This window comes from Aquarana catesbeiana, linkage group LG02 (assembly GCF_042186555.1).
Source record: "Aquarana catesbeiana isolate 2022-GZ linkage group LG02, ASM4218655v1, whole genome shotgun sequence".
Classification (NCBI taxonomy): Eukaryota; Metazoa; Chordata; class Amphibia; order Anura; family Ranidae; genus Aquarana; species Aquarana catesbeiana.
The window spans coordinates 511,320,101-511,345,680 of NC_133325.1; the positions used below are offsets into that span (position 1 = coordinate 511,320,101).

At 39.7% G+C, this 25,580-nt stretch overlaps 1 protein-coding gene across 1 annotated transcript in view; it reads left to right on the forward strand.

The window, feature by feature from the left end:
* Positions 1-25,580, forward strand: part of PLXNA2 (plexin A2) — a 518,514-nt gene that overhangs the window by 59,809 nt on the left and 433,125 nt on the right. Inside the window, exon 2 of the mRNA XM_073615770.1 lies at positions 14,383-15,665. Coding sequence (XP_073471871.1) covers positions 14,421-15,665 — 1,245 coding nt within the window. The 5' untranslated portion in view covers positions 14,383-14,420. The remainder of the gene's footprint in view (positions 1-14,382; positions 15,666-25,580) is intronic.

The following is a 25,580-nucleotide window of genomic DNA, read 5'->3' on the forward strand; positions in this document are numbered from 1 at the left end:
CCATAGCTTTCACTTTGTTCACATTGTAAAGACATCTGGAGGACATTCTGTCAGTCACACCACCTCCAGCCTGTGTCTATGCTGTGTATATGCTGGGACTAATAGGGAGGGGAAGCCTCCATCAATCACCATCTTATATCCTGCCTCCATAGTGTTTTACCAACATGAAGACATGTAGCAGGAGGGAGGGAGGGAGAAGTGTCATTTAACACTATGTATATGCCCACATGTGTGACTCTAAAATCACATAAGCTGCACAAATAAGAAAAAGGAGGACATGAACAGCGTAGAAGGGAACTGAAACTGGAGCATGCTCAGTAGATGTCAACAACTAGTCTAAGCAATGTCAGGCTGCAGCAGGGACACAGACAAGGAGAGAGGAACAGTGAACAGCAGAATCAACCCAGATTTTTGCAGAATAGAGAAAACAATGGCTCCAGTGGAGTTAATAAGAACACAATGTAATATAACATGTATTGACAGTTTTTGATAATTTTGGTTTTAATGACACTTTAATGCTGCTTTAAATTACTGCAACCTTTCCCCTCTCCTCATCTCCACATCAGAGAGAATAATAGTTGTGTAATCAAAGCTAATAACTGGATGCAGCTATAAAATTCTGACAAGATTCTAACATTTTATGTGCATTTGTCCAATAGATATAAAAATGCAACAGTAAAATTCAACAGAGTAAAAGGGAAAATAAATAAATAAAATGAGTTTGTTGTCAGGGACATACACTATAACAAATCAGAAGCTATGGTTTGTGTATAATCACCATTTAACCTATTTTATTCCAAGGGTGTAGGAGGTACTAAAGCATTCTACAATGGTACATGAAGATCTTTTGTGAGCAAACAAAGATTCAAACGTAACTCATCTGAAAATATGGGAGATGGGGCGGGGGGATCAGTGCTTGGCTTAATAAAATGCAGTGCAGCTGGTGCTCAATGGCGTATAAATTGTTCCTGATATTTCTGCTGAGGACAACCTATGTTTTTTTTTCCTTGTTTCAGATTTTCCCCTTCTATTCCTTGTGCATAAAATGTGTGCTAATAATGTACTGCATGTTAGAATGAGTGACAGCTGGAATAAGCAAAGACTAATAATGCTTCTCCAAACCTTACCAGTGACAGTTAAATGATCAGTCCCTGCCTGTTCCTTCAGTCTTTGCATTTTTCTTTCCTTCAAAAGGAAATCTCAAATCCATTTAAATAATAATCTTATAGCCTCCATTAAGATGACAGTGAAAGAAATCAGCAGAGACCCTCGATTACTCCTTCTATCCAGTAATTATTTAAATACCAAATAACTCCATTCAGCTTAATTGAAGCCTTTCAGATCCATCTCTGAGGCCCACACTTGTATGGATTGCTTTACTCTAACCGTTTCAGTGAAGTTGGGAGAGAAGCAAAATGCTACATTTATTTGTATTGTGATTCCATATTTATTTCTCCTTTGTCCAGGTAGTACGATATGTGGCGGTGTTTGCAATCAAAAGATGTGGCAATGACTAAATAACATTACTTATCTGTTTGATAAACTACTTCTGCCGAAGATTAGCATTTTAACAGCAGGATTGTAAGGATTTATTTAGAGAAAACTGTATACAGTTTTTAAATACAGAAATCCATGATTAGTCAGACAAATGTCTTTATCTACCCTATAGCCTTGATTCCATGGACTTGGGTGTGTAGTGCAGCTTAGAAGTTAAAGGGTCAGTCTACACAAAACTGGTGTTGTGTATATCAGAGCATAGAAAAAAAAATGATCTGTCAGAAATCCAGTGTGCTGTCAACTTCCCATTTAGGTTGACAATAGTACCTTTGCTACACTGGAATTCCAAACGGTGTTGTACTCCTTGCCTGATGGACTACAGCTTAGATGAATGAGCACTTTTAGGCCCCTTTCACGCAGGCCAGATCCATTTTTCAGAGCAGGGCACCTGTCTGCTGATCCCCCACTGAGCTGATCAGAGCGGGCAGATGACATAAGCAGAACAGGCACAGCCCACTTATGCTCTGTGGGCAGTCGGATGTAAACAGACCGGCTGTCTGTTTACATCAGACTGCTTTCCAACTTGGCCAGACGGAGGGGAAGTGATCCACTTCCGTTTGTTTTTTCCAGATCAGATTGGAGGTAGGCGGGTGTAAACAGACACCAGTAAGTTTACATCCGCAGCTCCATAGAGGAGAATGAAGAGTCCAATCGGGTTTGCCTAAAAAAGGGATATCCAAAACTGATCGAACTGCTCGTATGAAAGGGCCTTACCTTACACTGCACCGAACTTAGTACTCATAAATGAATGAGCTATGGCACTCTTCAGTTCAGGTGCATTGCCTTAGTGTGTTGAGATGCCATTCTTAATAAGAGGCACTGTAACTTACCGCACTGCAGATTGTGAATTACTACAACTCATAGGTGTGAAGCCAACTTCAACATGTTTAGCTTAAAGTGGAATTATAGCCTAATATGTTTGTTTAAAAAGCATTTATGAGCATCTGCCATTTTCTAATGCTTGATCCGGCTGCAATGGGGCACCTCAAAGTCTTAAAGTCTATTCATCATATTAGCACCCAGGAGACTCTTAAGCCCTGTACACATGATGGGATTTTCTGACAGAACATGTGTGATGACAGGCTGTTGGCAGAAAATCTGACCGTTTGTACGCTCCATCGGACAATTGTTGTCGGATTTACCGCGGACAAATATTGGATGGCAGGCTTTAAAATTTTCCGCAGACAAATGTCTGTTGTCGGATTTTCCGAGCGTGTGTACACAAGTCCGTCTGACAAAAGTCCAAAATACAAACACGCGTGCTTGGAAGCAAGGACGAGCCAGAAGCGGTCGGTCTTGTAAACTAGTGTTCGTAATGGAGAATTAACATTTGTGACGTGGCAAATTATGAAATCTCGAAATGCAGTGCACAATTCTCTTCTTCTTTAATGGGATAATAATGAAGCTGCTTTGCTGGTGATACTGATGGAGTTATAACTGAAAAGCGCAAATCAACACTCACCAAACTTCTGCTAACACAAAATTATCAGAAGGAGCACGAAGGGTGGCGCCTGACAATTGAACTTCCTCTTTTTTGGCTCGTAATACGTCTAGTACGTCACTACATTCATGTTTGTTGGCCGACAATTGTGTACTGCTTGTATGCAAGACAAAATCCAGGCACACGCCTTCGGACAAAAGTCTGAGGTTTTGTCTGCGGAAAATCCTATTGTGTGTACGAGGCTTTAGTATCAGTTTTTGGTTGTCCAAAAATCCACAAGTGTCATCAGTGGAGTGCATATGCATAGCAATGCTTTGACTAGACCTTCTAGCCCATTCTGGCAACCATAACCGGGCGGGGTTATTGCAGTGCTCCAAATAAAGACGGACGCATGCATGCTTAGCCCAGTAAATGTGTCTGTTGGTTGCCCACTGCTGCAGCATTGATAGCAAAATCCTTTTTTTGTGTGTTCTGCTCATGTCTAGGATGCTAATTATGTAGCACAATTATATTTAAAGGCACTCAACTTATAAAGAGATTCATACTGCTATGGAGGTATCTTCGATTACAACATTTTTTCTATTGTTATGAACAGAGCCCTTGGAGAAACTGCATAAATATAGATGCAACTATTGTCTATAGTGGTAGTTTTTGGAGGGAGAAGGGGAAGTTAGGATTGATCCTGCTCTAAAGCACAGTAGAAACAACATACTTTCAAGTCGTAGTCAAAATGTATACTAATCTGTTACATTTTATTGCATCTCTTGCACATTTGAGAAAAGTCTTCTGGCATTCCTTTTGTACTTGGCTCAGAAATGCAGCTAAACTGCAGTAGCCAGGGACAGCTATAGAAGAGCTGTGCAATGGAAGTGACATTAACTGTTGTACAACTCATCATTCATGTGTATGAACCCAGTGTACTGAAAATCCAAATTGGAGAAGTTGACTTTTCATGGGTAAAGGAAATTGTAGATGTGCTTCATCAAATACCTTGCTTTGAAAGCCCTTTACTGGAAAAGGGTCATTGCATAACTGAGAAACTCTTTTACAATACAATAAATAAATCAGTTTAAGTCATGCATTATATAGATATTGGGGAAACCTGTATTTAGTGAAATATGGAGATTGCCTTTGTTAAATCCTCTTTTGGAAAATGCTAGTTGGCTACCTCTGGCCTAATTTCTTATTCTGGATCAATAACTCAAAAGTGCTAACATTTTTGAATCCGTACGACCACCAGGAAGTTAGGCAAAGGCATCTACATGTTTTCTCAATGCCAGTTTCATTTTATCCTGGGACCTTCTTTCTCCCCTCCTTAAAATGGAGGCTAAAAAATATAAAAGGGCCCAGACACAAGGTAAGGCATTCAAATGCAATGCACTTTAACTCACAAATCACAGAAGATAGGTGTGTGTCACACCATTCAATTTTAGGTAATTTTTTGTTGCCAATAATGGCACCCCAACTATAAAAGTGGGCAATGAACTTGGACTGCAGCACACTACAAATAATCCTAAACATTTTTTTTTTTCTCATGAGGTAAGGTGCTATGTCATTGTATTCAAAACAAATGGTCTACCTTAGCACATGAGTCCCAATTCCCTGTGCATCTGATTTTGTTTTCTTTTCATTTTTTGTAAATCTTCTGCAGCAAAGCCCCCCCCCCTACCCTGCACACGCTTTAGAATAGTAAGAACAATTTTTAAACCTCTCCATCTTTTCTGTTTCAGCTTCTATTTCCCCGTGATAAAGGATAAATGAGATTTTTTTCCTTGGTCTATTTTACATCTAACACTATGCCCAGTTAACACACCTCACCTTTCAAAAAATAAAACTAACAGGAAACAGCCTGAATACTAATCTTCAGTAATGTTATATTAGTTTACATGTACACATTCGGGATACATTATATAAGTAAAATGTTGATTGGTAAGCATGGTATGATAAGGAGGACTGGGGATTTATAAATTTGGATTGGTCTTAGCACATGATTTATTTGTTTTTGCTGGTGAAATGGACAAAAATGGCTTGATACAGTATAATATCTCTGTTGGGCTTTGTGTATTAAAACCAAGTCAAATTACTACACATTTGACTGTCAACATTCACTGTCAGTTACAGCCATGCATTTTTATTTTCAGCCATACATTGGCATTTAAAGCACTATTTGCATGCCTTGGTACACTGAACAAATGTAAACATGAACATGGTTTCTGGAACTCATTTGTAATTATATCACTGATAGAAGTTAAGCTGATCATACATGTTGCAATCTAATTGTACCTTTACATTTATAATGCTGGCTTTTACAGTTTTCTAGCAATCTTAACAACTTCCTCCAGTTTTCAAAAAAATAGTTTAACAGTTTTGGACAATCTCTAGTGGTATATTCATGAATCAATGCCTTGTATACATCATGTGTTGGGCATAATAAATACACTGTGACAGTGCTACTCCTTGTCAAGGTGTCAGAAGGGTTAGATGTCACCCAGGATTTTCACTTATGCAAGGTTGAGGGGTTCCAGGATGTCTGTTCTGAGTGGAGAATGCAATTGTACAGTTTTCTCCAGGAGTGGCAACTCCTAGATTGGGTCCATATTTTACTGGAACCAGTATCCAACAGCCCTTTTAGTCAAGAGGTGTCTACGATTCTGGGCTCTGTTCCCTGGAGATAAGCTGCTGCATTAGCAGCATGTATGAATAGATACTGGGACCAGGTAGTCCCCTGAGACAGGTATTAATAGATAGTGGAGTTGATTTACTAAAACTAGAGAGTGTCAAATCTGCTGCAGCTGTGCATGGTAGCCAATTCAGCTTTTTCAATTAAGCCTTGACAAATGGAAGCTGATAGTTTTCTATGCAGATTCACACCAGATTTTCCACGCTTCAATTTTAGTAAATCAACCCCGGTGTGTAATTAGGCAGGATCCTGTACAGACTCAAATTGGCCAGTTTGTTTGTCACAAGGCTGATTGAGATAATTAGGTGAGTTTATGGCCAGACAGGGTCAGGGATTACAGTTTGGAAAATTTCTATATTTCATTGTGATGCTGAAAACATTTTGTGTGTTTTGAATTTTACTTTGAGTAGAAGTGTGCAGAAAAGCCCTAGGCCTGTTTCACTGGCTGGGCTTTAGTTCATGAAGTGGGCTACACTGGAGTGTACTCTCAGTAATAAGTGTGTATAACTGATATGATACGCAAACAATTGCGACATAATGCATTCTTGATGGTCAGCCAAGCCAGTTTAGCAGTAAATATGAAATCCCCCTTCCCTTCACACATTTGCTTTGGATGCTGTAATGAAATAATCATATACATATCAAAACTTTTTTTTTTTTATGTTTTGGATACAGTATAAAGGTGTAGACCCTCTGTCGAATCCTCATTGGGGAGATTCACCCTCTGTTTTGTACTTGTGACCATTGTCACAAAATCAAAGTGAAGGGAAATCTAACATTTTAGTTTTATAACCAAAACAGGAGACAAGGGGAAATCTTCAGGAGGTAGAGACTCTTAGCTTCTTACACAGATAGAAAGGACTGAGGCGATATTGGAAAATTTTCACTACCTAAAATGGTGTAATGGTGTAATGGCACGCCTGGAACAGTAAAAGGGTGGGTAACTATGTATAGTGCTACCCCCGAAGGAGCTGCTTGGTAATTTGGGTTTTCTGTTCTGCTCCTTGTCTCCAAGAACGACCTCCGCCCCTCTGACACATCTGGTTGAATGAAAGTTACTGCAAGCACTTATAAGAATCCAAGTATAGATACTTTTAACTTGGCTGTGAATTAGCACCAGGAGATAGACACAAGACTGTTTAGTGGTAAATGAACTTACTGTATTGGTACAGGTTAGAATAAACAGTTGTTTGCGTATAAATTAACACACAGAAGGTAGGTTCAGACAAAGTCCACTAGAGAGTTTATTCACTATACCAAGGTAACTTAGAATATAGTTCCGTACCACTAGAGTGGGATTAACTCATAAATCAGCAGTCAGCTATAACCCGTGTATATAAGCATTAACTGTAATGAGTATATTAATACTGTAACTAGTCTAAAGTGCACTCTAGGAGAATGGCTAGGATTCGATGCAAAGTCCCCCGAGAGGTACCTCTAAGCATAAGCAATAGGTGAAAGTCTCTGTGTAGAAGCTATAAATCGGCAGATTTTAGTCCTATTTCCTCAGCCGGCTAGCAGTGGGGCTAGTGTTCTGCACTCATATGACATTGTTTCTGTCAACGCTGGACTAAAGCCTCTTGTCAACTGACGTCACTCAGCCGGTCCAGAGACTGCGACTTTAACCACTTGCTGACCACCTACTGCAGATGTACTGCAGAAGGTCGGCTCTATTGCATGAAACAACGTACCTGTACGTAATTTTGTGCAATAGCCACTGGGGGGTGCGCACGCACCTCCGGAGGCGCTATTGCACACTGATTGGACACAGGGGAGGCCAATCAGCAGGTTGGGTGGAATCCCAGGAGAGGCAGAACGGCGATCTGCCTATGTAAGCAAGGCAGATCGTCGTTTAGACAGGGAAGAACGGGATCTTGTGTTCCTGCTTAACAGGAACACTGATCTCTGTCTTCTCCCAGTGAGAGCAACCCCCACACAGTTAGCAAGCACCCCCTAGGGACACACTTAACCCCTGGTGTTAACCCCTTCTTTGCCTGTCTCAGTACAGTAACAGTGCATATTTTTAGCACTGATCACTGTAATAATGTCGCTGGTCCCCCAAAAAAGTGTCAAAAATGTCAGGTGTCCGATTTGTCGCACTATTGCAGTCCCACTAAAAATCGCTGATCACCACCATTACTAGTAATATTACTAGTAAAAATAAAAATGCCATAAAAATATCCCATAGTTTGTAGATGCTCTAACTTTTGCGCAAACTAATCAATATACACTTATTGGGATTTTTTTACCAAAAATATGTAGCTGAATACATATTGGCCTACATTGATGAAAAAAATAGATTTTTTTTTTACTTTTTTTTTTTTTTTTATTGGATATGTATTCTGTCTTATTTGGTTTATAGCACAAAAAATAAAAAACTCAAAGGTAATCAAATGCCACAAAAAGAAAGCTCTATTTGTGGGTAAAAAAGGACATCAATTTTATTTGGGTACAACATCACACGACTGCGTAATTGTCAGTTAAAGTAACGCAGTGCCGTATCGCAAAAAATGGCCTGACCATTAGGGGGTAAAACCCTCCGAGGCTAAAGTGATTAATGTCGGGACCCACCTAGATGCCTGGAGCAGCAGCTGGCTTCGCCTTTCACCCACCATGCTGCCAAGGGCCTTATCCAGCCGCTCCACCCACATTCTGATTCTATGGAAACAGACTTGTCCCTCCCACGAAAGCATTATGGTTTTCTATAATTAATGATATTCGGAACATGGAGGATCTCACCGCTACCCTACACAACAATGAGAAAAAAAAATTCAGACTGACTTGGAGGTCCTGGCAACACTTTGTATTTATAGATACTTATTTAAATATTCTTTCACAAAAATAAGACCGTACAGTTAAGTTAGCCCAGTTTTTTTTTATCGTGTGAAAGATGATGTTACGCCAAGTAAATTGATCCTCAACATATAACGCTTCAAAATTTCCACCGCTTGTGGAAAGGCGACAAACTTTTATCCTTAAAAATCACCATTTGCAACGTTTAAAAATTTCTACAGGTTGCATGTTTTGAATTACAGAGGAAGTCTAGGGCTAGAATTATTGCTCTCGCTCTAACGATCACACTGATACCTCACATGTGTGGTTTGAACACCGTTTTCATATACGGGCGCTACTCACGTGTGCGTTTGTTTCTGCACACGAGCTCGGCGGGATGGGGCGCGTTATAAAATTTTTGTTTACTTATTTATTTTATTCCTTTATTTTTTATTTTTACGCTGTTCTTTTAAAAAAAAAAATGTGTCACTTTTATTACTATTAAAAGGAATGTAAACATCCCTTGTAATAGAAAAAAAGTATGACAGGAGCTCTTAACTATGAGATCTGGGGTCAAAAAGACCTCAGATCTCAAATTTACACTAAAATGCAAAAAAAATGTCCCTTTAAGAGCTATAGGCAGAAGTGAAGTTTTGACGTTGCTTCTGCCCTGCAATGGTATGGAGCCGAGTGGGGGCCATCTTCCCCTTACTCAGCTCCATACCACAGAGGGGACAAGACGCGATTGCCTCCGCCGCTGCCGGTGGCTCCGGTAAGCGGCGGAGGGCACAGGAGTGCGGCGGGAGGGGGGGCCCTCTTCCGCCCCTGATAAAAAGTGACCTCGTGGCGAATCCGCTGCCAAGACCACTTTTATCTGAAAGCGGACCGCCCGCTGAAGAAGAGGATACCTGGGTTAACGATATCCCTCCTCAAAGTGCCGACGTATAACGACGGCGGGCGGTCTGTAAGTGGTTAACAACTGTGTCTACTGGCCTTACCTGCCTTTCCCCATAATCCAAACAAATACTTGGGGGCACACCCTAAAAAATGCATTAAAGATGGTGCAACCATAAGACCATACAAACAGAACAAAATAATACAGCGCACACATACAAAAATGACATTTAAGTCCTGCAAGGCTATTTAAAACACCTAAGCATATTCAAAAAAATATGGGGATTTGGTCAGATTTCTCCCATAAATAGGAGTGTATTTCTCACATGGTTCAGAGAAGCAGGATCTTTCATTCTATGAATAGTGTAGGACCCACTGATATTGGGGTACTTTGATGCAGTAAGTGGGCTTAAGCGCCATATAGCCATATGGTGTGACCAAATCCCCATATCTTTTGTTCTGTTCTTTCCCCACAATCCTTCTCTTTACTTCCTTGCCCCCACTGAGCTTGTCTTGGTACCATACTGCCTTTTCTTATCTTTTCCTGCCTAACAGGATGTCCCCTTTTTATTTCTTCAGCCAGCTTGACCCCAATGACTCATATTAGTTACTGTTATAACCATATTTTTACCCCACTGGTGATGCCCCCTTCTTTCCTAGCTGTTTTTTTCCGGTACAGGTGAGTTGGGTGTCATTTCGGATTGGTTTATATTTTGTCTCCTATTGCTGTGTTGACCTTATTATTATTATTATAATACAGGATTTATATAGCGCCAACAGTGTACTCAGTGCTTTTCAACATAAATCAGTGCTTTAGCTTATCAGCGAATATGTGTCTTCCACAGTGTGACAGGGTTGATTTAAATAATACTATTGGATACATTTCTCATGAATGCTTGTTTTGATTGTTATAGTATTGACATCAGTAATAATAATGCACTTTCTCTGATCATTAGACACAGTGGGTTTGCCTGCAGCTGTAAACTTTTCCATGCTGATAGCTGATCAATACTGAAGGAAATCAATTTTTATTGTCATTTGACATAGACATTAATCAAACATACAACATTTTAAAAATAAAATATTGATTTCAAGAGGAAAAAAGAGCTAGACATCAAAGTGATATTTCGTTTTTTCATTCAACATTTGTAGAAGAGAATTATCATAAGATAATGAGTGGAGTTTTAACACTTAAGCCCCATAAGGATTTACCCCCTTAATGACCAGACCATTTTTTGTGATATGGCACTGCGTTACTTTAGCTGACAATTGCACGGTTGTGTGACGTTGTACCCAAATAAAATCGATGTACTTTTTTTTCCCAAATAGAACTTTATTTTGGTAGTATTTGATCACCTCTGCATTATTTTTTTTTTGCGCTATAAACAAAAAAAGACTGGCAATTTTGAAAAAAACAATATTTTTTATTTTCTGCTATAAAACATACCCAATAAAAAAATTAAAACGAATTTCTTTATAAACTTAGGCCAATATGTATTCTGCTACATACTTTTTGTAAAAAAGACCCCCAATAAGCGTATATTGATTGGTTTGCACAAAAGTTATAGTGTCTACAAAATAGGGGGATAGACTTATGGCATTATTATTATTATTTTTTTTTTACTAGTAATGGCGACGATCAGTGATTTTTAGCGGTATTTCGGCGGACAGATTTTTGACAACCAGTGACCTTATTAAAGTGATCAGTTGTAAAAATATGCACTGACATTGTACTATGACACTGGCAGGGTAGGGTTTAACATCAGGGGCGATCAAGGGGTTAACTGTGTTCCCTGGGTGTGTTTACTAACTGTATGGGGGTGGGCTGCCTGGGATAACAGAGATCCGTCTTCCTGCATAGCAGAAAGACAAGATCTCAGTGTAATCCCCTGTCAGAATGGAGATTTTACTTTCGCAGATCCCTGTTCTGTCTCTTCGGGGAACGATCGCAGGCAGCCAGCGGACATAGAGTCCGCCAGACCGGCTGATTGGCTCCCCCGCTGGCCAATCGGAACGCGCACACAGAAGCTAGTGCACAAATTGCCGTACTGTTACAGCGATTCGAGCATCCATGCCACCTTGCCACAGTATAACTGCGGTGGGTGGTCAGCAAGCAGTTAAATACCTAATCTATCTAAATGAATTGAGGCAGACCCCTTTCTCTTGGGTAACTTTCGTTTACCCTCAGGATCACCTGAAAGTTCAGGCAAAGACTGCAACCAATGTCTTTCCTGATTAAATCATCATATACAATATATTATGATGGATGGTAATATTTGAAAAGACTTTTTTTCTGAAAAAATATTGGTACTATCATTGCTGACTTCCTTAAAATGCTAGTTCCCTGGCTGTTCTGATGACCCTCTGACTTCAGTGCATTCCACAGGAATGGGAGTACCACACCAATAGTTTTGGAGTCCAAAAGTATTAAAAATATTTTGGAAGGAAAATTCCCTATATAACTTTATATAAAGGTGTGGAGTGAGATAAGGGACTTTAAATGTGCCATATGTTTACATATCAAAAGAAACCCAATTATAAAACATATAAACCTTATTTTACATAAGAAATCTAAAGAACAAAAAGTGTCAGCATAGAGTCTGGTAAATGCAGATCTTCATACATTCAAAGAACATACTAATTGTGTAGTAGAGGCTCAAGTAATGTTCACAAAAGCTATGCATGCAGGATGAAATATTTTGTTTCGTCTCATGACATTTATGGCACAATAGGATTATGTGAGACGTATTTGGTGGAATTCTTGTTCTAAGTGTTGTCAAAGATAAAATTATATATACGTAGTACAGTAAAACCTTGGTTTGAGAGTAACTTGGTTTGAGAGCATTTTGCAAGACAAGCTATTTTTTTTTATATAAATTTTGTCTTGATATACAAGTAGTGTCATGTCACAACTGAGTATAAAAGAAAAGATAGGCGCCTCTAAGTGTAGCAATATGGTTACATTTAACGATAGTACAACATTTAGCAACATATTGCTACACTTAGAGACGCCTCTCTTCCCTTTTATACTCTGTAGCTCCTACTAGATTTTGCTTCTAATTCCCTTGTGGAGGCTTCCATTTGTGGATGGACTTTTTATGGTTACACAACCTGGTCACATATGGATTATAAACTGAAGAACTTATGAATAAATGGTTGTGGAACGAATTATCTGATTTTCCATTATTTCTTATGGCGAAATTTGCCTTGATATACAAGTGCTTTGGATTACAAGCATGTTTCTGGAACAAAGGTTTTACTGTACTTCCAATCATACAATTTCCCCATAACTTTATTATTATTAGTATAAAAGAATGTAACATCACTAAGGCTGTAATATCATGCAGATAGTATTTATCAGCAGTGTGTGAAATATGCATGAGGCTGTGCTGACAGAAGGAGACAATTAATCAAAGCTTCTTTCAAATATTTTGGTAGATGTACTGTCTTCTAGTTCCCCGGAAGTGCTTTTATCTTGTTAATTGTTAGGCATTTCTTCATCACAGTATAACAATTGTGGTTACAAACAGTTTAATAACTCATAACTCCAATACTTTGCAATACACAATTATAATAATTCAAAAGATTGGTTGCACGGAAAGTATTGAAAAGAGTGTAAACGTGCCCCGAAAGCCTTGGAGAATGAAGTTATACAATTCCCTTTGGGACCATAATGGTTCTGATATCCCTGTTTGGTCTACTGTAAAGGAATCAGTTTGCCAGTCACTAAGCATAGTTTCATGTTTTTATCACTTTGCACTTTAATTATGTGGCTTTAAAACTTTTTTTGTCCATGTCTAAACATGCAATCTAACCTTTTTACCTCTCCGTTTTGTGTGTGTGTTTTTTTTTTTTTTCCCTTTGCCCTAATTACTATGTGTACAATTATTGGCCAGCTTGATTGTAAATATTTGAGGATATTGATTTTTCTTTTTACCTTCATTATCCCCCTGTCTGATACCTCAAGGTCACTTATTGTGTTGGTGTGCGTTTCTTGCCTACTAGAGCATGGTAATGTACACCTTTTGTTCACTCATTGGCATAGCTGTGCTGTAGACACTCCAAACCCCACTAATTTACCACAGTCAATATGATAAATAATTAGCCTTATTTGAAAATAAGATTTTGGTTGAAAAAGCAAGTAAAACCATGGCCACATTCACCTAACAAAAAAATAGCACTAGAGAAATCACTGAATAATTTATGACATTGGCAAATATATTCCTTATGATCATTTAGCAATATTCAGTAATATACGCCATATACCCCCAGGTGTTAGGTGTAGCCTAAGGTTGTGTTTTGTTCTTTCCTGAGGGTTCTGACATGACAGTACATCTAGAAACACTAGTTTGTTTCTTGTTGCTACTTTCACGTTTGCCATGGTGTGAGATTTGAAGGTTAAACCACAATCTAACCTTCAATTTATGGTTGTTCCTTGCCCAGATCTATTCCCTCTAGACAGCTGTGTCAGTGGGTCATTTACCTAGAAGATGGTGCATGTTCCATGCCTCCAGATCTGGTTGTTGAGTGTTATCACCCCCTGAACTTTACAGCCACCAACAAATAGGAAATCAATCTGTCCAGGGTAGGTAGCCTTCGTGTCTATGGACAGGAGCTCGTTCTTGGCAATGCTGCTGGCACTCAGTTGTCTGACATTTATCGTATTGCTTACCAATAAAACTTAATTACAGCTTTTTGTAATATTTTTCAAATTGTGAGAGAATGTATACAGGGTTATACATTAGCAAACTTTTTTTTTTGCATTTTTTTGGGGTGCTAAATAAGGTTTGCAAAATATTCAGTTACAGTTTGCAGGCTTGCAAACATTAAGTTTTATTACATTTCTCATAGTAAAATTGCCTTATGGATCTCAAAGCCATTTTCTGTTTTATCAGACAAATCAACATTTTACATGGAGGTTGTTTAGCATTTCACAGAAATTATCTAATATATGCTTCTCTATATTTATGCATTTCTGATTTTCTTTAGAGTACAAATTAATAGTCACAATTTTTACCCCTTTTTCTTTATCTTTTAGAGCCATGTGAAGAAAATTTAAATTCTTAGACACGGTGAATGCCAAAGGGAGCTCGGGTTGTATTTCTCTTTCCTTATTCCGTTGTAATGGAACAACAGAGACTAAAGTGTTGGACAGTAAATCATGTCAGTCTCCAGCATCGAACAGCCTCCGCAATCCTTCTGGTTTTGGCCCTGTTGTCTCTGGAATTTCATGATGCTTCTCTCATCAACACATTCCATGCTGAGCAACGAGACTGGACTTTTAGTCATCTGACTGTGCATCGGAGTACAGGGGCAGTATACTTGGGTGCAGTAAATCGGATATATAAGCTATCAGGAAATTTGACCCTCTTGGTATCTCATACTACAGGTCCTGGAGAGGACAACAAATCATGCTACCCCCCTCAGAATGTCCAGCCATGTAGTGAACCTCGTACACTAACCAACAATGTGAACAAACTGCTGATTATTGATTATTCAGAGAATCGATTGTTGGCTTGTGGAAGTTTGTACCAAGGTGTATGTAAACTTCTCCGTCTTGATGATCTTTTCATTTTAGTAGAGCCATCCCATAAGAAGGAGCACTACCTCTCTAGTGTCAATGAGACCGGAACAATGTATGGTGTGATTGTTCAAACTGAAGGACCGGATGGGAAACTGTTCATTGGAACCGCAGTGGATGGCAAACAAGATTATTTTCCAACTCTTTCAAGTCGCAAGTTGCCCAGGGACCCAGAATCTTCTCATATGTTGGATTATGAACTGTACAGTGACTTTGTGTCATCCCTCATAAAGATTCCTTCAGATACTCTGGCTTTGGTCTCCCACTTTGATATATTTTATATTTATGGTTTTGAGAGTGGCAACTATGTCTATTTTCTCACTGTGCAACCAGAAACTCCGGAAGGTATTTCCAGCAATTCTGCTAATGATTTATTCTACACCTCACGTATCGTAAGGTTATGTAAAAATGACCCAAAATTTCACTCATATGTTTCTTTGCCAATTGGATGCACCAAGAATGGGGCAGAATATAGGCTTCTGCAAGCGGCCTATCTAACCAAACCAGGTGCCACGCTTGCTAGGGCCTTAAAAGTCTCAGTTCAGGATGATGTACTATTTGCTATTTTCTCTAAAGGTCAAAAGCAGTATCACAATCCACCGGATGACTCCACTCTCTGCGTTTTTCCAATCAAGACTATTAATGGACTTATAAAAGAGAGATTACAGTCTTGTTATCAAGGTGAAGGAAATCTGGAGTTAAATTGGCTTCTAGGAAAAGACGTGCAGTGCACAAAAGCTGTAAGTATTCTTTTCTTTTTTACAAAAATTTTAGGTAGTTGTGTCCTATTTAATTTTTTGCACTATCAACTGCCAGGTAAGGTCCTTTTTTATGGCTGGCCAAACAAGGGGAGAGAATATTATGCTTAGGAAACAAATAATTAGACCTTTCTATGAGCTTTGTTTCCCAAAGTATGTATTTCTGATATGTTGAGTGATCTCCCTATTAAATGTGAGTATGTAGTCAGAAACAAAAAGTTATCTCTGTAAACTGCAGTGTCAGATGGGACATATATAATATCTGGCAAAACAGTCTTAAAGTAGTATTAAACCCAAAATCAAAACTGTTTTCTATTAAAGTTTACCAGTTAATAAATGTGGTAGCTGCATTTGTTTTATATTTAAAAAAGCTTTTTTCCTTTATTTTTACATGTTGATCCTGCCAGTAAGTCTGTTGTTTTTCATCTTCCTATAACAGACCAAGCTGGCAGTTAGAGATTTGAAACAATCCATCAACCACTGACCAGGGGGACTTACAATGGTCAGCTTTCATTTATGTAAAACCTTTATCCTAAAGTGTTAACTTATTCGGCTTTAAATTGTTAGTCAAGTCTATCTAAATCTGGTAGTGCATCTAATGCCACCCTCTGTGCAGTTTGACAGTGCTACTGTCCAAAGGTGTGTCTGTTGCTCCTCCATCCAGTGTGGGGACAGCCCACAACACAAGTGCATAGTAGCTGTATCTCCAGATAAAAATAAAGAAAAAAAAGGCATAAAAAATAAAACGAAGGCAGCTATAACATTTAAAGATTGGTAAGCTGCAATTTATTGCACTCATATATTAAGGGTTAATACCGTTTTTTAAATGTTTGGTATGGTTAAATCATTTTGTACTATACGTAATAAGCATGCTCACTAATTATTACCACAGCCTCATGGAACTATTTGGATTTTGTTAAATACCATCTAAAGTGTGTCTAAAACCACCTTTTTGCATATGATAGCAAGGTGTTAGAACATCTCTCAAATATTTTTTCACTCTTTGCCATGGTGACAATTGCCACTGGGGACAGAAAGTTATAGGCAATCCAAAATTTACAGTTGTTACTAAAATCGGAGACTACGGAAACTGTTTCATTGGAGACAGCTATTCCAGTAACATCTGTCTTAACAGAGAATTTCTATCACTTTTACATCCAGTTCCTATTGTGTCTCCAGAAATGGAAACAAAGAAAACCCCCCTTTTTTGAGACACACACACAAAAAAACCTCACAGAGGGTTTAGCAATGACCTATTTCAAAGTAAGAAAGTATTTTTTATTTTATTTTTATTATACATTAATAATTACGTTGAATGTGCATATATGCGTGGTTCTCATCTTGGTAATATAGTAACAGGTAGCAGCATAATCACATGTGCCACAAACAAAATTACATTGTAACCAATTGTATACCTATTGCATTAGAAATATGATAGTAATAACTACCGTTTTTAAAATTTTCTGCCAAGCCATTGAGAATAAAGAGAATCATTTTAAACAAATATACTTTTTTTATCGTCTATTGAGGGACACAGGAACATAGTAATTCCTAGATATATGGGTTATACTGCCACCTTCAGGAGTTTTGGACGCTGACAAAAAATGTTATGTCAGCCCCTGTATAACTCTGCCTCCCATCACCAAGACTGTTATGCCCCGTACACACGATCGGATTTTCCGACAGAAAATGTGTGATAGGACCTTGTTGTCGGAAATTTCGACCGTGTGTAGGCTCCATCACACATTTTCCATCGGATTTTCCGACACACAAAGTTTGAGAGCAGGCTATAAAATTTTCCGACAACAAAATCCGTTGTCGGAAATTCCGATCATGTGTACACAAATCCGACGGATAAAGTGCCACGCATGCTCAGAATAAATAAAGAGATGAAAGCTATTGGCCACTGCCCCATTTATAGTCCCGACGTACGTGTTTTACGTCACCGCGTTTAGAAAGATCGGATTTTCCGACAACTTTGTGTGACCGTGTGTATGGAAGACAAGTTTGAGCCAACATCCGACGGAAAAAATCCTAGGATTTTGTTGTCGGAATGTCCGAACAAAGTCCGACCGTGTGTACAGGCATTAGTGTTCTAGGAAGTTGGACTCCTTTTCCTCAGGTCTGCTTACAAAATACTCTAACTATAATTTTGCCTATTTAATTAATTTTTTTCTTCATTTGGATACTACATTGACATTTTTCTTTGGTAATTTCAATAAAGATTTTGAGAAACATTACTTGAGCTTGTCTCTACACAGAGGATATCTGGGTTAGTGTAACCTCAGCAACAGATTTGGAGGTTGTACCAGGACCTGCTGGACTGAAGATTGCAAGGGCAGCTGGAATATGACCTCTGGGCACTTGGCTCTGCATTGTGGCACTTTCCAGATCTCTTTGTGCTGTTTGTTAGCCGTTAGGCCATAGGGCCTTAAGTGAATTATCATTTTAAAACTTTAAACTCCACTTAAAGCGGAGTTCCACCCAAAAGTAAAAAAAACAGCTGGCTTTTAATTTTTTTGGGCAGAACACCGCTTTAATTGAGGGCTTTAATAAAATGTGAACTTCTAACACTATCCATTGTGGTGCTTTTCAGACCCTGACTGTGTTGGCTAGCCACAAAGTGCTCTCCAGTCTTAGAGCCATGGCAGAGCCTATGATCTGACCCAGTCTCTGAGGACTCAACCACTAAGTTAGGTCGCATTGGGAGCTATATCACAGTTTGTACCATTAAGCAGCGTTTTAAATTTCCTGTTACCACATCTTATACCATGGTAACAGTTGAGGCTGAGGGTACTGAGAGCCAAAGTTAACCGATATGTAGAGTGTTGCACACATTGCACATACTTTCTCTCACCATTCAGCCATGAGGAAGCAACTTCCTGTGACACTTCCTGATTCTAAGACAACTTGTGGGTCGTCTGAGTTCCAGGTTCTGAGCTACTGCCTACCTACAGTGACTTAGTCACCTCTGGCAGCCTGTGACCCTCATCAACATCAGCTTCTTAAGCTTATGAGTACCTGGGGCATTTTCTCACTTTGGTCTTTTCAAAGACACAGACCCACCGCAACATTTGACCACAGATCATACTTTATTGTGAATGAGGCAACTTCAAGGTATCTCCAAAGGGGACCAATACCTGTACCAAAGATTCTGTGTCCCCCTATTACTAAAGAGTCGCCCTTATTGGAGTATTACAGTGCCTTGAAAAAGTATTCATACCCCTCGACATTTTTCAGATTTTGTCATGTTACCGCCAAAAAGGTAAATGTATTTTATTGGGATTTTATGTGATAGACCAACACATATTTGTAAAGTGGAAGGAAAACAATAAATGTTTTTCAAATTTATTTACAAATAAATATCTGAAAAGTGCATTTGTATTTAGCCCCCTTTACTCTGATACCCCTAACTAAAATCTAGTGGAACCAATTGCCTTCAGAAGTCACCTAATTAGTAAATAGAGTCCACCTGTGTGTAATTTAATCTCAGTATAACAGCTGTTCTGTGAAGCCCTCTGAGGTTTGTTAGAGAACCTTCGTGAATAAACAGCACCATGAAGGCCAAGGAACACACTAGACAGGTCAGGGATAAAGTTGTGGAGAATTTTGAAGCTGGTTTAGGTTATATAAAAATATCCCAAGCTTTGAACATCTCACGAAGCACTGTTCAATCCGTCATATGAAAATGGAAGGAGTATGGCACAACTACAAACCTACAACGACATGGCCATCCACCTAAACTGACAGGCTGGGCAAAGAGAGCATTAATCAGAGAAGCAGACAGAGGCCCATGGTAACTCTGGAGGAGCTGCAGAGATCCACACCTCAGGTGCGAGAATCTGTCCACAGGACAACTATTAGTCGTGCACTCCACAAATCTGACCTTTATGGAAGAGTGGCAAGAAGAAAGCCATAAGAAGTCTCATTTGCAGTTTGCGAGAAGCCATGTGGGGGACACAGCAAACATGTGGAAGAAGGTGCTCTGGTCAGATGAGACCAAAATTGAGATTTTTGGTCTAAAAGCAAAACGCTATGTTTGGCGGAAAACTAACACTGCACATCACCCTGAACACACTATCCCCACGTGAAACATGGTGGTGGCAGCATCATATTGTGGGGATGCTTTTCTTCAGCAGGGACAGGGAAGCTGGTCAGAGTTGATGGGAAGATGGATGGAGCCAAATACAGGGAAATCTTAGAAGAAAACTCGTTAGAGTCTACAAAAGACTTTGAGACCGGGGCAGAGGTTCACCTTCCAGCAGGACAATGACCCTAAACATACAGCCAGAGCTACAATAGAATGGTTTAGATCAAGGTATATTCATGTGTTAGAGTGGCCCAGTCAATGTCCACACCTCAATCCAATTGAAAATCTGTGGCAAGACTTGAAAATTGCTATTTACAGATGCTCTCTATCCAATCTAACAGAGCTTGAGTTATTTTGCAAAGAAGAATGGGCAAAAATTTCACTCTCTAGATGTGCAAAGCTGGTAGAGACATACCCAAAAAGACTTGCAGCTGTAATTGCAGCGGAAGGTGGTTCTACAAAGTATTGACTCAGGGGGGCTGAATACAAATGCACGCCACACTTTTCAGATAGTTATTTGTAAAACGTTTTGAAAACCATTTATCATTTTCCTTCCACTTTACAATTATGTGCCACTTTGTGTTGGTCTATCACATAAAATCCCAATAAATGACATTTTATGTTTTTGATTGTAACATGACAAAATGGAAAATTTCAAGGGGTATAAATACTTTTTCAAGGCACTGTACACAGCTCAGCATCATGAGTATGAGATATCACATATGCCCACAAGACCTTTAATATCCTCTTTGAATTTTTTATGGGTGTGTGCAGAAGTAATGCAATGATCTGCTTGCAGGAGTTAAAAAAAACCTCTGGCACCTTCCACAAGAGAATCTAATTCTAAACCCTACTGGACCTCTTCCTCTTGGAGTGTGCCTGAGACTTCTATTACCATATCTTTTTTCAGAAATTCTCTTTTAACCACTTGACCACTGGGCACTTAAACCCCCTTCCTAACCAGACCAATTTTCAGCTTTCGGTGCTCTCACACTTTGAATGACAATTACTCAGTCATACAACACTTTACCCATATGAAATTTTTATCCTTTTTTTCACACAAATAGAGCTTTCTTTTGGTGGTATTTAATCACCATTGGGTTTTTTATTTTTTGCGCTATAAAAGAAAAAAGACTGAAAATTTGGTAAAAAAATGAATTTTTCTTTGTTTCTGTTATAAAATTTAGCAAATTAGTAATTTTTCTTCGTAAATTTTGGCCAAAATTTATACCGCTACATATCTTTGGTAAAAATAAGTACAACTTGGTGTATATTATTTGGTCTTTGTGAATGTTAGAGAGTCCAAAAGCTACGGTGCCAATATCTGAAAATTGATCACACCTGAATTACTGACGGCCTATCTCATTTCTTGAGACCCTAACATGCCAGAAAAGTACAAATACCCCTCAAATGACCCCTTTTTGCAAAGAAGACATTCCAAGGTATTTAGAAAGATGCATGGTGAGTTTTTTTGAAATTGTCATCTTTTCCCACAATTCTTTGCAAAATCAAGATTTTTTTTTTCTTTTTTTTTTTTTTCACAAAATTGTCATATTAGAAGGTTATTTCTCACACACAGCATATGCATACCACAAATTACACCCCAAAACACATTCTGCTATTACTCCCGAGTATGGCGATACCACATGTGTGAGACTTTTACACAGCGTGGCCACATACAGAGGCCCAACATGCAGGGGAGCACCTCCAGGCGTTCTGGAGAACCCAGGCCAATTCTGACATTTCTCTCCTACATGTAAAAATCATAATTTATTTGCTAGAAAATTACATAGAACCCCAAAACATTATATATATTTTTTTTAGCAAAGACCCTAGAGAATACAATGGCGGTTGTTGCAACTTTTTATCTCGCACGGTATTTGTGCAGCAATTTTTCGAACGCGTTTTTTTGGGGAAAGAAACAGTTTTGTGCTTTAAAAAAAAACAAAACAGTAAAGTTAGCCCAATGTTTTTGCATAATATGAAAGATGAAGTTACGCCGAGTAAATAGATACCCAACATGTCACCCTTCAAAATTGCACACTCTCGTGGAATGGTGCCAAACGTCGCTACTTAAAAATCTCCATAGGTGACGCTTTAAAATTTTTTCCTGGTTACATGTTTTGAGTTACAGAGGAGGTCTAGGGCCAAAATTATTGCTCTCGCTCTACCGATCGCAGCGATACCTCACATGTGTGGTTTGAACACCGTTTTCATATGTGGGCGGGACTTACGTATGTGTTCGCTTCTGCATGCGAGCACACGGACATGGGCGCTTTAAATTTTTTTTTTTTTTTTGTTTATTGTTTATTTTACTTTATTTATTTTAGTTTGACACTTTTTCCCCCCAAAAAAATTTTTTGATCACTTTTATTTCTATTACAAGGAATGTAAACATCCTTGTAATAGGAATATGGCATGACAGGTCCTCTTTACAGTGAGATATGGGGTCAATAAGACCCCACATCTCACCTCTAGGCTGGGAAGCCTGAAATAATAATAAAAAAAAAACGATCTTGGCTTCGATCGTAGCGGTGAGTCGGTAGAAGCACCGGAGGGTGGCGGGAAGGGGGGGCGTCCCCTCTCGCCTCCCATAAGAATGATCAAGCAGTGGAACAGCAGCTATGATCATTCCTATGGTGTAGGAAATCGCTGGCTGAAAAAGCTGATATCTGAATGATGCCTGTAGCTGCACCCATCATTCAGATATACCCGCTCAAAGTCAGGGATGTCATATGACTGTGGGCGGGAACTGGTTAAAAATTGCGGAGTATTGCGGGGTATATTGCAGAGTATTGCGGGGTATATTGCAGAGTATTGCGGGGTATATTGCAGAGTATTGCGGGGTATATTGCAGAGTATTGCGGGGTATATTGCAGAGTAGTGCCCGCGTATATTGCAGAGTAGTGCCCGGGTATATTGCAGAGTAGTGCCCGGGTATATTGCAGAGTAGTGCCCGGGTATTATGCAGAGTAGTGCCGGGTATAGTGCAGAGTATTGCAGGGTATAGTGCAGAGTATTGCAGGGTGTTATGCAGAGTATTGCAGGGTATAGTGCAGAGTATTGCAGGGTGTTATGCAGAGTATTGCGGGGTATTATGCAGAGTATTGCAGGGTGTTATGCAGAGTATTGCAGGGTGTTATGCAGAGTATTGCAGGGTGTTATGCAGAGTATTGCAGGGTGTTATGCAGAGTATTGCAGGGTATAGTGCAGAGTATTGCAGGGTATAGTGCAGAGTATTGCAGGGTATAGTGCAGAGTATTGCAGGGTGTTATGCAGAGTATTGCAGGGTGTTATGCAGAGTATTGCAGGGTATAGTGCAGAGTATTGCAGGGTATAGTGCAGAGTATTGCAGGGTGTTATGCAGAGTATTGCAGGGTATAGTGCAGAGTATTGCAGGGTGTTATGCAGAGTATTGCGGGGTATTATGCAGAGTATTGCAGGGTGTTATGCAGAGTATTGCAGGGTGTTATGCAGAGTATTGCAGGGTGTTATGCAGAGTATTGCAGGGTGTTATGCAGAGTATTGCAGGGTGTTATGCAGAGTATTGCAGGGTATAGTGCAGAGTATTGCAGGGTATAGTGCAGAGTATTGCAGGGTATAGTGCAGAGTATTGCAGGGTATAGTGCAGAGTATTGCAGGGTGTTATGCAGAGTATTGCAGGGTGTTATGCAGAGTATTGCAGGGTATAGTGCAGAGTATTGCAGGGTATAGTGCAGAGTATTGCAGGGTGTTATGCAGAGTATTGCAGGGTGTTATGCAGAGTATTGCAGGGTGTTATGCAGAGTATTGCAGGGTGTTATGCAGAGTATTGCAGGGTATAGTGCAGAGTATTGCAGGGTGTTATGCAGAGTATTGCAGGGTGTTATGCAGAGTATTGCAGGGTATAGTGCAGAGTATTGCAGGGTGTTATGCAGAGTATTGCAGGGTGTTATGCAGAGTATTGCAGGGTATAGTGCAGAGTATTGCAGGGTGTTATGCAGAGTATTGCAGGGTATAGTGCAGAGTATTGCAGGGTATAGTGCAGAGTATTGCAGGGTGTTATGCAGAGTATTGCAGGGTGTTATGCAGAGTATTGCAGGGTTGGCTGAGCATTGAGGGATGGATGGATGTGACAGCAATTGTCACTGAGCACCGCTGTGGGCACTACACATGCAGCCCACAGCGGTGCTGCCATCCGATCCCTCCCCCTCTCCCCTCGCACTGTACCGATCGGTACAGAGAGGGGCGGGAGGAACCGGCGTCATGAGATGACGCCGGTCTGTTGACATGTGATCGCTCCGTCATTTGACGGAGCGATCACATGGTAAACGGCCGCGATCAGCGGCCGTTTACCGTGATCCGTGATGCGCCGGGTCCTCTGGACCCGGCGGTCACGGAAGTTCTCGGGTGCGCGCCCCAGGGGGCGCGCGAGAGCAGTATTCTGGGAGGACGTCCATGGACGTCCACCCAGAACTAGCCGACCGCGCTGTTGCCGTCTTTCGGCTATGGCCCGGTCGGCAAGTGGTTAAAGAATTTTATAAAATTTTACAAAACAAGTCAGTACAGCAGCAATTGGAAACAACTTGAAAGTAAAAAGTTGTGCTCCACATTACCAAACAGACCATCAATCACATTTACAGTCTGAGGCAAGAAAACAATGGTCAATGTCCACAGCAGTAATGGCCATATACAAACATAAGCTCAGGTCTATTTCACACATGATACAGAGAATATCAATAAATGTCATAAAGCCTCACACAACAAAGGATGCATTCCGTTTGCTGACAATAAATCTGTGTCAGGGCAACTGTACTCAACAAAGAGGACAACTCTCTGACCATGAAACCAAAAAGTGATTATTTAATAGTTTTAGCTGCTGTATCAGGACTCTCTAGCCATACAGACAAGACCTTTTAAATTTAGATCGACATCCTCTTCTGTTATAGGTAGCTTTGTATAAAGGGAGGACAGAGTTCACCAGAGACTTCCAGTTAGCTAAGGTTGGTTAAGCAAGAGATTTCCAGTGTAAAACAATTAGTTTTTTAGCATTGAATAGTAATATACCAAATACCTTACTAGTTGCCTTTCTCAGGGCTAGGGATTCCACAAGACCCAACAGGCAGAATAATATATCTTGAGGAATTTTGATAGCAGACATCTTTAACACAAAGGGACCAGTATAGCCCTATACCGGGCATGTCAAAATTATATGAAGTCTGTGCCTAAACAGGAACATCTCCAACAAGAATTGACATGATCAATAGAGAATTTACCAAGCCTGGTTGGTGTAAAATTATATCTATAAATTATTTTAAATTGCACTAATCTACACTATATTACCAAAAGTATTGAGATGCCTGCCTTTACATGCACATAAACTTTAATGGCATCGCAGTCTTATTCCGTAGGGTTCAATAGTGAGATGACCCACCTTTTGCAGCTATAACAGCTTCAATTCTTCTGGGAAGGCTATCCACAAGGTTTAGGAGTGTCCCAATGGAAATGTTTGACCATTCTTCTAGAAGCGCATTTGTGAGGTCAGGCACGTTGTGCACCGGTGTGCAGTCATGTTGGAACAGGAAGGGACATCCCCAAACTGTTCCCACAAAGTTGGAAGCATAAAATTGGCCAAAATGTTCTGGTATTCTGACGCCTTAAGAGTTACCTTCACTGGAACTATGGGGCCAAGTCCAACCCCTTAAAAACAACCTACACCATTATCCCCCTCCATAAAGACATGGATGAGCTAGTTTGGGGTGGAGGAACTTGACTGGCCTGCACAAAGTCCTGATCTCAACCCAATAGAACACCTTTGGAATGAATTA